General features: G+C 40.3%; 1 protein-coding gene across 5 annotated transcripts in view; it reads right to left on the bottom strand.

Moving 5' to 3' along the window:
* Nucleotides 1-12,011: 12,011 nt before the first annotated feature.
* grik2 (glutamate receptor, ionotropic, kainate 2) overlaps nucleotides 12,012-13,817 on the bottom strand; it is a 177,417-nt gene continuing 175,611 nt past the window's right edge. For all 5 annotated transcript variants that reach the window (XM_054783107.1, XM_054783109.1, XM_054783108.1 and 2 more), the window contains one exon: nucleotides 12,012-13,713. In XM_054783107.1, coding sequence (XP_054639082.1) covers nucleotides 13,466-13,713 — 248 coding nt within the window. In that variant the 3' untranslated portion in view covers nucleotides 12,012-13,465. The remainder of the gene's footprint in view (nucleotides 13,714-13,817) is intronic.

Below are 13,817 nucleotides of genomic sequence, written 5' to 3'. Positions count from 1 at the left end.
AAGAACACAGTAATAGACGATAGCAAAAACAAAACAAATCAAATGGCTGACATTGCGTTGTGACCCGCAAATACAACCATAACATGACTGCATTAGAATAAAACCCCACTGTTATGTCAAAATCAATCAATCAATCAATCAGTTGTCTTGCCATCAAGGTTATGCTAACCTCTAAGAGAGTGTCAGGTAATGTAGCGGCGCTTCTACCAGTAGATCTTCCCTCCAATGGCAATAAACACTGAGGATAAAGCAAATGTTCCACAGAAAGGTGGGTCCACCAATTTAATGGCCGTGTTTATGGAGCTCTTAGTGAATATCAGGATGGCTGAAGCCACAGCTGCTCTTAATTGTGGGCCTGGAAGGCTTGTTGCTTACTCAGAAATAAAAGCTTAAAAAGGATCTAATGAACTCCGCTTATGCACCCTTTCTTAATTCCCTCTGTTGACTTCCTTCTCGGTGTTTGCATTGTATTATCTTTAACCTAAACATTTCACATCGTTTCTCGGGCTCTCTGAGGTGGCTGACTAATGCGCTCAAAAGTTCAAATCAGGACATTTTTGTTGCCAGCTTTCGAAGAAGAGAAGAGACTCCTTAAAAACTGTGCTTTCTGGATGTGCGTTCAGTGTAAGGTCTGCTGGGAGCAGGTGGCTTTCAAAGCATTCACAGAAGCACAGTGGAATGTAGAGATGTGCTATTTATGAACAAGTTGTTCAAAACTTGTGAGGGACTCACGGGTACTCGTCTCTGTTGACTTGTTCACTTACTCACGCCAGGATATTAAGTCAGCAAAACTCAAGTGTCATGATCTGTCTTTGTTGCTCTGCTGCCGCCTGGCTGTCATGTGTTGCAGTACATCACCTTGCCGGCTGGGGCGGAGCCAATCATACACACCTGCAAGCAATCCTGATCATTGTGTATTTTAGCCTGGTGCCTGGGCTCATTCTGTGCCAGATCGTCTTCCCATACACGCTCGTTTCATGTGCTGCTCTCATCTTGTAGCTTCTCTGGCGTTGTACACCATCCATCCATTTTCTATACCGCTTCTCCTCTTTAGGGTCGCGGGGGCATGCTGCAGCCTATCTTAGCTGACTTTGGGCGACAGGCGGGGTACACCCTGGACTGGTCGCCAGCCAATTGCAGGGCACATATAGACAAACAACCATTCACACTCACATTCATGGACAATTTAGAGTGTGGGAGGAAACCGGAGTATCTGGAGAAAACCCACGCACGCACGGGGAGAACACACAATCAAACCCAGGTCTTCCCGATCTCCAGACTGTTACTGTGTTGGCCAACATGCTAACCACTAGACCACCGTGCGCGTTGTATACCTCCTGGTCATTACTATTTGTGCTGAGAGTATTCCTTCACTGCTTGGTGGTTCCACAGTGCTTAGTTTTTGTCTCCAGCTAGCAGTAATTTCTGCCTGGCAGTTCCTTTGTTCATGTGTGTTTGAAGATTCAAAGCTTCTCTTAAGAAAGTTGAATCAATCAAAGTTAAGAAAGTTGAATCAATATGTTTGATCAATCAATGTGAACTGGTCCTGAGTAAGTAAGAATGACCGGTTTCCATGTAGAGATGCCTTTCAAAAAATGATGATTTATCATTACTAACTATAAAAATGAATCACAATAATGACATTGGTAACAAGTCAACACATACTGTACATGTTATGAGGCTAAACTAAAGTTCCTTCTCAGCTGTCTAAAGGATGAACATTATTTATATAAAGTTGAGGCCCAGTTCCGAGTTAACCCAGTCCAGTCATTGCTGTCCTTTGTGTCCCATTTGGTCCGTGGCGGTGATTGTTCCGTGTCAAGAGGCAAAATGACCGATCCCTTTTTTCTCTTTGAAGCTCAGCAGCTCGCACTAAAGTTCTGCTCCTGTTGCTACAAACTTAGCAAGTACGACCTTGCTGCTGGCTTCCTGTAACTTGGTCCTTGTCGTTTGCGGTGTGCACCTGGCTAACTAGCTTGACAAACAGACGCTCGTATCCTGTGGAGAATGAGAGTTTCTTCCACACACCCCTGGAATCTGGACAATCCCTCGTGGCCGTTCAATCTGCCAAAGCAGCCAGGCGAAGAGAACAAATGTGTTCAGCTGTTATTTTCACAAAACCACAGGAGGTTCAAAATGCAAATTTCCGGCGGAAGTAGATGCTACAGTAGAGGATTATAAGAAATGAAGTGCCAATATTGGTCTGTCTATTACTGATGAATCTTTGAAATTGTATTACTGTTAGGAAAATATGGTTTGTTCTTGCACATACAAAATGTCTTGTGTCCATTATTCCATTAGATTTTACTACTGTCTGTACGCATTAATCTACACTATCACTAGTTAATCACACTAACTGCTTTGATTATCCGCTTGAGGCTAGAGGCCTCTTGTCTGTAAAACAACTCCTCCATATGTTATATCACCTGATTCAAATAGCCTTGGGTGTCTAGGCATGTGAGTCAGCCCTGCATCGTTTCTGTCCCTCACAGGAGGAGAAGATCACCACTCCCTTGTTTCCTCTTCTAACGTTTCAGCATGAATTGTTATGTATGTACTGTATGCACAGTATTGATTTGTCTCCTTGCATGTGGGTTTTATTGAATGGAACCTCTCATTATTCTCAAAGAACTTGCCTTGCCTCTTATCTATTTTGGAGCTAGCAGCAAAATTTCCCTTGACAATTACTCTACGTAAAACAGAAGGTGGTACTGCCAGGACTGATTCTGATACGTTAGAAAAACATGTTTAGAAAGGAAAAATATGATCCTGTGACAAAGGATCAGACCTTTGGCTTGAAGTTAATTAATTCGCTTTCTTTTACTGTTGTGTAGCAGCCACCAACCAAAGTACAGAGACAGAGAACATAGATCTTCTTCTTCTTCTTCGACTCTATGTACTGTACATTGATTCTGGGCTCTTCTTCGATCTTCCTCATTGATGGTGAGAGTCCAGTGCCATAACCAAATATATTGCTGTTAAGTTTTAATACAATTTAAAAAACCTTTTAAATTGTGTGAACATTGACAACTTCTCCGCTACCAGTGAGGTCCCAAGAAGCAAGAAAAACAGAGCACGCACATCGAACATGCCAACTCCGTACAGACATTCCAATCCTCAATCTCCCGTCTGTGTGGCTGACATGCTAACGAATCCACGAATCCACCATGCGGCCTCTAAAAAGCAACATGCAAGCTGAAATTATGTTATGGCAGATGTCCTCTCCCATGGATTTGAGCTTATCTCCTGGAGAGTTGGTGAATAGGTGGTGAAAATGAGGTCTTTGGGGTAATTTGCAGGTAGACGGAGACCAGATAGTGGAAAGAAAACAAGGCTGCAACACCTCAAGTAAGAGTCGGCACCCAGAGAGAGAAAAAAGGCCACGTCCTCGAGCTACGTTTCTCCACCCATATGAATAATGCACACAGAATTCATAATTCATGATCAAAGTTATGAGAGATATCCGGCCTGTCAGTGTTTGTTACTTTTTTTTTTTACTGACTGGTGAGGCTCCAGTAAATTTCTTCTTCCCACAGCCACATTCGGCCCGTCAGAGCTTTCTGGTCCCCAGAATAAGATGACTGAATTCAGGATGGAATCCTTCAATGGTTGGGTAAACCTGCTTGACAAGTGAAAATATGTACTTTTGTAAAATATTAGGTACGACCATCACTTAACCTATTGCAAGTGGGTCATTTTACTGTGAAAATGCTGATTTCCATTAACTTCACTGACCTCGCTCTACAGCTGCGACTCCACAAAAACAGGAGGATTCATGGACGAGGTGAATCTGCCATCTTAAATATTTTAAATTGAAACGGGAGCGGAGTAGTTAGTCTACGATAAGTGGGCACTTTGTATGAAAAGTGATGTACAAATATACTGTAAGTGTTTGCATGTACAGTATATACACAACCTGTCAAAAGTTTTCGAACACTCCGATTTCTCTGGAGGAAAAACCTGCATTTTTAGGTGTTAAAATGATCTGTCTCTCTTCCATTTATATTCCCTTTTTTCTTGCCATTTTTGTAGCAAAATGACTTTCTCCAGTACAATGCTGTTCAACTGGTGTTCACGAGGGTACAGTACCACAGGGTACAGCACCGCCGTGACAACTCAACTCACAGCGACAATGGATACAAATAACTTCGGTCGTGTTGAGAGAGCCATCTGCCAGAGCTTTGAAGCTAAACTTACGATTCAAAATGCCCTTTTCTTTTTCCATTTCTGCTCAATATTTGTTCCCGCTTGTAGCACATCCACCGCTCCGTGTCCTCAAACTACGGTGTGCGCCGAGTGTAAAACAGGACATGCGCACGTAAACCGCGCGTCAAAAAATAGTGGCGTTAAAGGGAATTCCCATTAACTTGTTATTAACGCGTTAACGTTGACAGCCCTACTACATACACACACACACACACACATATTTATATATATATATGTATATGGAGGTATACATGGAGACAACTGTATCCTCAGCACAAGCAGGTGGATCTGAAGACATTAATGTGGTCACAGTCCATTAGCCCCCTGTAGGTCTAGCTGTGTGTAATCTGGTCATGGCTTTTAAGATCTGGGATGTTCCCCCATAGTGTAATTTAGGATTATGTCTGTAAAGCTGCTGTGGTGCGGACCAGAAACAGATAAACACCTGTGACTCTCTTTTCACTTTCCCCTGAAGTGCTCAACGGGGTATCGCCCACCTCTACTGCTCAGTACTAGTGGGTCTAGTGGGTTTAGTGGGTCATCATTGTTTTGAAAAGGTATAGTCATTTTAAAGACGATTTAAACCAATAAAAGACAGTGGAAAGCCTGCAAAAGACTTGATAAATGTAAAGACAAAAATAAAAATAGAAAATCTAAAAATACAGTTGTCCCTCGCCACATTACGTTTCCAATTTCGTGGCTTCGCTCTATTGTGTTTTTTCAGAAATACAGTAATTAATAAAGCATGCTGATTCGTGGTTTAAAACGGCCTATTATTAGTCCAAAAATATGTTTAAGCAAATTTCATGTTTTTTTTTTTTAACCTAAATTAAGCATTTTCAAGCATAAGATGGCTAAATCATCACAATACAAATAAAACACAACGATTAAAATAGGTCCTAATAAGGCATTCAGAAGATGCATTCAAAAACATGATGCTATGTAGTATTCCACACTGGTCAGTAGGTGGCAGTAATGTTACTATAATATTCGGTGAGGCACACAATCATCAGACTTGATCGCAGGGACAACAAGCTTTTATTGCGGGTTTGAATGATCCCAAAACAGGCACAATAATAATAACAATAATAATATGGGCTACTGTTGCGATCGTAATTCACTCCACTCCGTAATTCACTGAACCGACGTTGCTTCCTGTCCTACACCCATCCAGAACACATTTATTTCAACACACACAAGCACAAGTCTTATTTATATCTTAAATGGCTTATTTACTCTTATTTTGTCAACTATATTGTGTAATACAAGTGTAAAGTTGACTATAGGGTTGTTAGCTCATGTCTAGAGGGCTCTAAAAATATTAAGAACCATATTTAGAAGATCGTAAACAGGTTTTCTTTGCTGTAACTGCAAAAATGATTTGATAAGGTATCCTACTTTGCGGAAATTCACTTGTCACGGTCAGTTAACTGCAGTAAACTAGGAATTACTGTAACGGCACACACTTGTTTTGTGCATTATTATTATTATTATTAATACACTTTTAGATTCACTTCTTATAGCTCAGCGAATTATGAGTAGGATAACTTCTCATACGGGCTTTTAGGACACAAACACACGCTCACCCGTATATGCATTGTTATCACTCACACAAACTTAACTCTCACATCTACACAAACTTAAATTTCACTTTCTAGGGGGGCGCGGCAACTGCTATGTAGACTCTGTGTGCTTTCATTCTGGTCTCTTGCTTGAACTTTCACATTAATGATACGAATCCAGCGCTGCAAACAAATTGCTGTTATTTTTTTTTTATGCAATTTGAAAACCTTATAAACTGTGTGATCATTGACGACTTCTCCGACAGCAAGGCAGTCCCAAGAACCGTGAAGAAAGGCTAAAGACAAGCAATAGCCTTTACACACTCAAACCATACGAAACAGACAAGCTAAAAAAAAAATCTCGTCAACAAACAAATGCAAAGTTTTGGAAAATGTTGACCCTGGCCAGATTTTTCCAAATAAGTTTTAGATTTTGAGGAAAGATGCGCAGTGTGATTTTGTGTGATCACTCACATTTTTGTATTTGTATCTTTTTTGAAGTTTTTTTTGTGTGTATATTTCTGACCCTGTTAAAGGCACATTGCCAATACTGCAAATGTAGGATTTGATTGGTAAAAACAAGTCATCAACACATCCTTACCACATCAAGGTGACCTGACCCACAAATTGTGTATGTTTTTGAAACAGTGCAGTCAAATTGGGACTTGTCACCTTTTAAAATAGTAAATGTTGAACCTCAGCACTGCCTTTGGAAAAACAAGCTCACCTTAATAGAAATGAGAATTGACAAAAATAGCAATTTCAATGCACTCAGTGGTGGAACAAATTAAACAGCACCGTTAAAATGACAGCAGTAACACAGGGAAATCGCAAAACTACTCAGTAATATTTAATTTTGCACATGTAATTACAATAATTTAGTCTCACAATTGAAGTGGTCATTTGGTCTGCAACCGGGACCAGCCGCCTCCATCATCGTGGCACCGCAAACATATCGCAAGCAGTGATGAGTGATGAGTCTGCCTATTGTTACGTGCTGTAGTGGGTGTTTTTTTTTTTTTTTTTAGAGAAGGTGAAACACCTGAAGGTTGCATCACGGCCATGGCTGATCACCCAATTAGGCGGAGACAAAGGAGGCCGAAGCCAGGCAATGGATAAAGGGAAGCGTGCGTGTACCTCCGGGCAGTGTGCGGCATCCCGTTGCGTGCGCCAGCTGTTAGCATTTAACGTGTGTTGTGTCTATTGGAGTCTGTGCTTAGTTTTTAGCGTTGGTGTTACCTTTTGTTTGGTGTGTATGTTCACCACGGAAGTCTGCTGGTGAGTATTTTGTTTTACTTAGTTGCCTCAGGTGCGTTCATATCATGTTATACTTAAGTTGTGCTTTTCTCGTCCTCACTTTTGTGGGGATTGTTTTTGTTGTTTGGCTTCATAAAGCACCTAATTTACTTGTAGGCGTCAGTACCTTATTTCCCTACTCGTTTTACTTATTTGACTACTTTATTAGTGGCAAAGTCCCTAGACTTCATTGGGACGTAACACTATATTTTGTGTTAATGTGTGCTGGGTTTTCTCCAGTTTCATAATAAGATTTTCCAACCTACCTGTCACTAGAGTGCATAGTTTTTAGGTTTTCATTTGGCTGTGAAGCAGTGGTTAGCACAAACGCCTCTGTTTTCTCATGAGCACATGTGTCCGATATTGTTTAAGTGTTCAGTTAAAGGGATAGTTCGGATTTTTTGACATGAAGTTGTTGTGACCGCTCCATCGGCAGTGTCAACAGCGACTCACCCCCCCACTTGGTCTCCGAAGTCCAGTTCTGGTCGGAGTTCGGTGATGAAGAACGCACTTCCAGGTAGTCGCTAAGGTTTCATAAGTGAGGAGTTTGGCTTGTGGCGAAGAGCTCACGTCTTCCTCCGCTGTGGAACGCACACGTAAACAAGACGGCCGCAGCGCTTCGTCGCAGAAGCCGATGCAAGCGTCTTGGTCACATACACAAGAATGGAGAGGCGACAGTGCGCAGGGATACGGTGGGGGACGACTATAACGCTGAGCGATTTGTGAGGCCTGATTTTTTTCGAGTAGGCCTTTTTGTGAGGCAAATGTATTACTCTTTTGGACTCAGGAGACCAAGTGGGGGGTGAGTCGCTGTTGGTGGACTGCAAAGCTGATGGGGATGTCACACAACTTCATGTCTGTCTTAGAGGTCAGGAAGCACCTTTGGATTGAATTAGTGATTTAAAATTAAAGCCAAGGTCTGTTTTCAACCCACATTAATTTGGTGTCAATTCAAGCGTGTTTTTGTTATTTTCTAACCAATTTTCATATTAAAATGACGTATAACTTGTTCTGTTTCACTTTATGAAGAAAAACTTGCAAGAAAATGTCACATTTTGGCATGTTTCATGGCAGCAGGGCACGGTTTACCGCAAACGGTAACATTTACATTAAAACAACGCTCATATTTATTTTTTGATAAATGCCTGATTTGCACTTTGAAAATGTTTTGAAAAAAAAACAAAACAATTAGGACATGTTTACACATGCGTGTCACATTTCCAGTGTGATTAACAAGTGCCTCACCGTTTCTTTATTTGCCACGGAAAAGTGATATTGCGCACTTTTGTTGTTTAATACCTGAACAGGATGCTGTAGAAAAATGAGTGAGATCCATGGGAATATTTCCGCAGATATTTAGATGAATTCATGAACGAATGATTGCAAATTATTAAAGACAGGAAAAAACACATTTGAAAGTATTGTAAAGAAATGATTTTTTAAAAATTATTCAATAACCATCAACATTGCTCTGTTTAAGATAAAAATATCTCCCCATGCCCCCATCACTGTACAAAGAAAATGCATGCATGTGTCCAATCCGGTACGGAGTAAAATTCATTGAGGTATGTCGGCGATACCGATATATGTTATGTGTCTGGTCAATTTGAAAAACTAGTGTATTTCAAATCATAGCATAGCCCATAGTGTAAAAAAATACAGGACATCAGAGATATTTATTTATTTATTATCTCAGCCAAGCGCAGCGCAAAGCACAAGCGCAGCGTGGAGGTCGGTTTTTTTTTTTGTTTTGTTTTTTATCTGTTTGTTTGTGTTCAGAATAACTTAAAAAGTTCTGAATGGATTTGGGTGACATTTTCAGGAATTGAACGGAAGAACTGGGGGTGATCCGGATCCCTGTCTGGATCCTGGATTAATATTGCGAGACTTTCTGCGTTTGTGCATAGAACTCCACAAAAAATGGTCAGAGCACTTGGAAAAAAAAGTTTTCAACAGGTTGTACAAAATATCAAGGCAGGGTATTTTTCTATAATTATAGCTTCAAATTACCGAAATCTGTTCGTCATGTCCCTCGAAATGACGGCACCGCTTTCAGGAGAATCCCATGTTTAATAGAGTATTTGGGTACATCTTCTATCTCTTAAGGTTGGACCAAGGAGGACATTTCCTTTTATCTGATTGTTTATCATTCTGCTGAGTCAATGGGACTTGCTTTGACCAGATTAGAGATGGGGGTCACGGACTCTTTGGACAGTGACCTTGTAAAGTAGGTCAGTCTCTGCTGAGTTGGGTGGATTTTGATTGACACCGCCTTGAAAAAGGCTCCAAAAGAACAAATAGCAGCATGAAGAGGGTGACCAGTTGGAGAAGCGTTGTTTGATGAATGTACTGTCAGTGTAAAAACACATCCAGTGCAGCATAAGTGCTACACAGTGTGAAATTATAGTCAGTGGGTGTTTCAGAATGACTTGGAGACAGCTGCTACATTTGTCACAGGAAGACCACCAACACACTCTTGTGACAGGAAGCACTTGTAAGTAAAATTGTTGCATTAGTGTCTGTGTTCCAAGTGATTTTTTTAAATGACTGCCCTGCACACTTCTTTGTAAATGGAATATTTTCATAGTTACGGCAAAGAAAACATCTTTACGATCTTCTAAATGTGTTTTATAACATTATTACAGCCATCTACACATGAAATATAGTCGCATATAGTCACTTTTACATTTATATTACCCAAAATAGTATATATAATAAGAGAAAAAAAAGCCATTTAGAGGAAAACTACAGTTTTTTTAGAATTTGCTCATCATCCACAATCCTTAGGTGAGACATGAACACACGTCTTTCTCTTTTCTGTGCGTTCTAAAGATATAAAAACAACTAAAAAGAATGGAACACACCTATTCCACCTATAAAGCCTTCTGTAAAAACCGCCAACAAAGCGCCATTTACATAATGTGACCTGTACATTAACTAAGCTACATTGTTGTTGTTATAATAATAATAATAAATATTATGATTGTTATTAACATTGTTATGCCAAAAAACTACTTTAGTGGTCTAGTGCCACCTCGCCACATCACACCGGCTAGCTACTAGCTACCACACACTCGCCTCAGGCCTCTCCTGAAAGGTAAAGCTACGTATTGGAGCTGCCGCCACTGCTGCTGTATTTGTGTGTTTGAGGTTGGAAATGTTAACGCAAGGTCTAGCGTTCGTTTCTATGTTGCAATGCGAAATCAATGCGCCTAGAAAGGCAATTCTTAAAATGACAAAGCATGATAAAATACTGCAGGTATTACATGTTATCATGAATGTGCCTGTTACTACATGCTCACATCATGTACTGTATATAAGACCATAAAACCTTGTTAGAGGGTTTTGGAGGTGTTTTAATAGCGGGCTTTGTGCCTCTTTTTAGCTGTTTTTATATCTTTAGAACGCACAGAAACGAGCTATGTGTGTTCATAACTCACATAAGGATTGTGGCTGATTCCAAATAAAGTCTAGTTTTCCTTTGGCAGGCAGAAAGTGACATCGGGGGTTCAGAGTTTGTTTGTTTGTTGTGGGCTATGGCTGCAACAGTAACCCATGTTATTATTATGATTATAATTATGTTATTATTGTGCCTGTTGTGAGATAATAAAAGGCGTTTGTTCAAGTCTGGCACTTCGGTGGTGGTCTCACCGAACATACTGACACCTACTGACCAATGTAGAATACTACATTCACAAATTGTGGCCTCAATGGCTTACACTGTATTTTAGTGCGATGAAAATGCATAATTTGAGCAAAAAATACATGCATTTTGCTTAAATGTGCATATTTATTACTAATAATAGGCCTCAGTCACCGCACGGTGGTCTAGTGGTTAGCATGTTGGCCAACACAGGAACAGCCTGGAGATCGGGAAGAGCTGGGTTTGCTTCTCACCTGGGCAATTCTGTGTGGAGTTTGCATGTTCTCCCCGTGTGTGCGTGGGTTTTCTCCGGGTACTCCGGTTTCCTCCCACATCCAAAAACATGCATGTTTTGTTAATTGGTGACTCTAAATTGTCCATAGGTATGAATGTGAGTGTGAATGGTTGTTTGTCTATATGTGCCCTGCCATTGGCTGGCGACCAGTCCAGGGTGTACCCTGCCTGTCGCCCGAAGTCAGCTGGGATAGGCTCCAGCTGCAGTTCAAACTGCAGTTAAGCATTGTCACCCTGCAAATTCGTGGATTTTTGTTCCAAATTATTATTATTTTTTAAATTTCTCCACAGATCACATCTATCACTTCCTAAATCTGTAATAATTGATGAATAAATGACAGGTAGTCCTCGGGTTATGTTTGATTTCCATTCCTAGACTAAGATTAGGTTGAATTTTGGTGTAAAATAGTTCTACCTAAATTAACCTCTAAACCAATCCAGGTTAATATAGGACCATAAAGCGTACTGGAATTACAGTACAACAGGCAAGCACAGTGGATTATGTAGATTGGAGCCTACTAGCCTCTAACACTAGCCTGATGACCATGCTGAAGGCTAGACCGTGACTCAGATTCCTTCTGTTAATTGACCATCTTACATTATCATTCACGAGTGGTGGCTACTTACACATTTTACAATTTAAAATGCTTGCGATAAGTGTGTGAGTTATATTTAGGGTTTTATCTTGGATTCGGTCGCAAGTGAACAATGGCAATTGAATCAACTGAATCTGAGCTTATCACTTTTACTGCAAATGTTGATCCGAAATCAGAGAACGTCAGTGTCAAGCCAGCGGGAGGGTTTGGAGGCGGAGCAGCAAGCCTTGCGTCAAAAACAGACATTTTTAAGGGTGCCTCAATTTTCGTGGGTGTTCTCAGGGAGCTACTGTTCTAGTTCATAGAAATCCATGAATGATTAGCATTTCAATATATCCTTCCCATGTTAAATCCATGTACACAGAATCAAAAACAAGGCAAAAGATGAGTATAATATGTGAATACTTTATTTGTTTTAAACTTGTGCATCAACTTCAAAGGGTGAACTGTGTGCACTAAATTTCGTTTTCACAACAAATTCAAAATTCATATATATTTTTAATACATCTTTTTAAAACCATTTACACACAGTTGGCCAGTACCGAGTCCTAAGCATCATGAACCAAGATTGTAGAATGATCAAGCATCTTTTGCAGTCTCGTGGGAAGTAAAAATATCTGTCTTTATATGTTGTTCTTTTACATGATAAAAATAGTTTTCTTCTCCAAAACATAAATACTTGTCACACTGTCGGAAAACAGAGTGAGGATGTTGTCACTGTGCAGCTCTTGCTTGTGTATGTGTGGGAAAGCCTTGTGACTACCAGCCCGAAGTACCAGCCGACTGCCACGAATGAAACTCTTGATGGTGAGTGTTGGTCATGTTGGTAAAAACCATTACAAAAGTTTAATTCTCTTTGTACAAAACACTTTTCTTAGAAATTGTATATGCACATAAATGTTAGGTTTGCTGTAAAAGAAATGTAAAAAGCCACAAGAGTACGAAACAAATTGGAGACATTGCACGAAGCAAATGGAAATCGACTTTTGAATACTCGCATACAGACATGGCCGTACGATTTACCCAGTCCGTAGAGGTATAAATAAGAAATCCCATAAATAAATCAATAAATACTTTGAATAAATACAGTTTATTCATTGTGTCATTGCGTGAATTCAAACAAAGCTGTGCCAATCACATCTAAAAATTCCTCCGAATTTAAAGTTAAGGGTGTGTGCGTTTCATGGATCCCTATATGCGACTACAGGCTCATACAGTACATGGAACTCAACAGCTTGCTATACAGCCCCTAAACCATGCATCCTTTGTTTATACAGTAACTCTGCATCCTCTCAACACACTACATTTGAAACGTGTTAGTACTCTGAAACACAAATAAATGATATCACTTATTGCCTGATGGATGATATACAATATATTATTTTCTTGATCAATTACAGTATGTGACTAAGCAACACTTCCCTGTACATTTTGAAATCAGCTCGCCGTAGTCTTTGAGGCTGGGTGTTAAATTTGACTTGAGCCTGTTTTGCGCACCCAATTCTTGTTTGAAAATAAATAATTACACGTTTCTTTCCAGTCCCCCATAGAATTTATCGATAGTCACAGCAAAATGTGAGCAAGATGCTTGACCAGGCCCTGTTTTTTAAGCAGTATCCACCGAAGAGGACAGGTCCATTCCACCTAAAAGTCATTCTGCATTTTTTTTACTTTGACAACTCTGCCTGTCGTTTATGTTATTGTGATACGAATAATGAGGTAACTTGCTGAAACATCACTTAGGTTCAAGTTATTTCCACAGGAAATATTTTTGAATCCAAAGTAATCTTTAAGTAATAAGAATGACTTTGTCTCTCAAGCACCTCCTGCACTGTGTCAAAAATAACTCAAATTCTCACCCCTCCCTTTCACCAATTCCCCCCACGTTTCCCCCAAGCGTCTCTACACACCTCCTCATTGCAAAGGTGCGGGTGAGAAAGTGATTCCCATTTCATGCCATGGTCTCTTTCCCTGGCAGTCTGCGGTCGTTGAATGTGTGCATGTTGATAACCTCCTCCGTTTTCACCATGACGGGGGGCTGAGGCTTGTGTTTGAGACGGCGCTGGCACTTCAGTGAGACCCTCAGTTCGTCCACCATGGCACTGCAAAAGGACCTCTGAAGATGAAAACGGGGGGGGGGAAATAACATTACCAACAGTATTAGAGACTTGCTGCTGTCCAGATTCCATTATCAACCAAACACTTCTGTTGCTTGTTAAG

The sequence above is a fragment of the Dunckerocampus dactyliophorus genome, chromosome 7 (genome assembly GCF_027744805.1).
Source record: "Dunckerocampus dactyliophorus isolate RoL2022-P2 chromosome 7, RoL_Ddac_1.1, whole genome shotgun sequence".
Taxonomy (NCBI): Eukaryota; Metazoa; Chordata; class Actinopteri; order Syngnathiformes; family Syngnathidae; genus Dunckerocampus; species Dunckerocampus dactyliophorus.
Note: the sequence above shows the minus strand (reverse complement) of the source record. Positions and strands in the feature narration are given on the sequence as shown.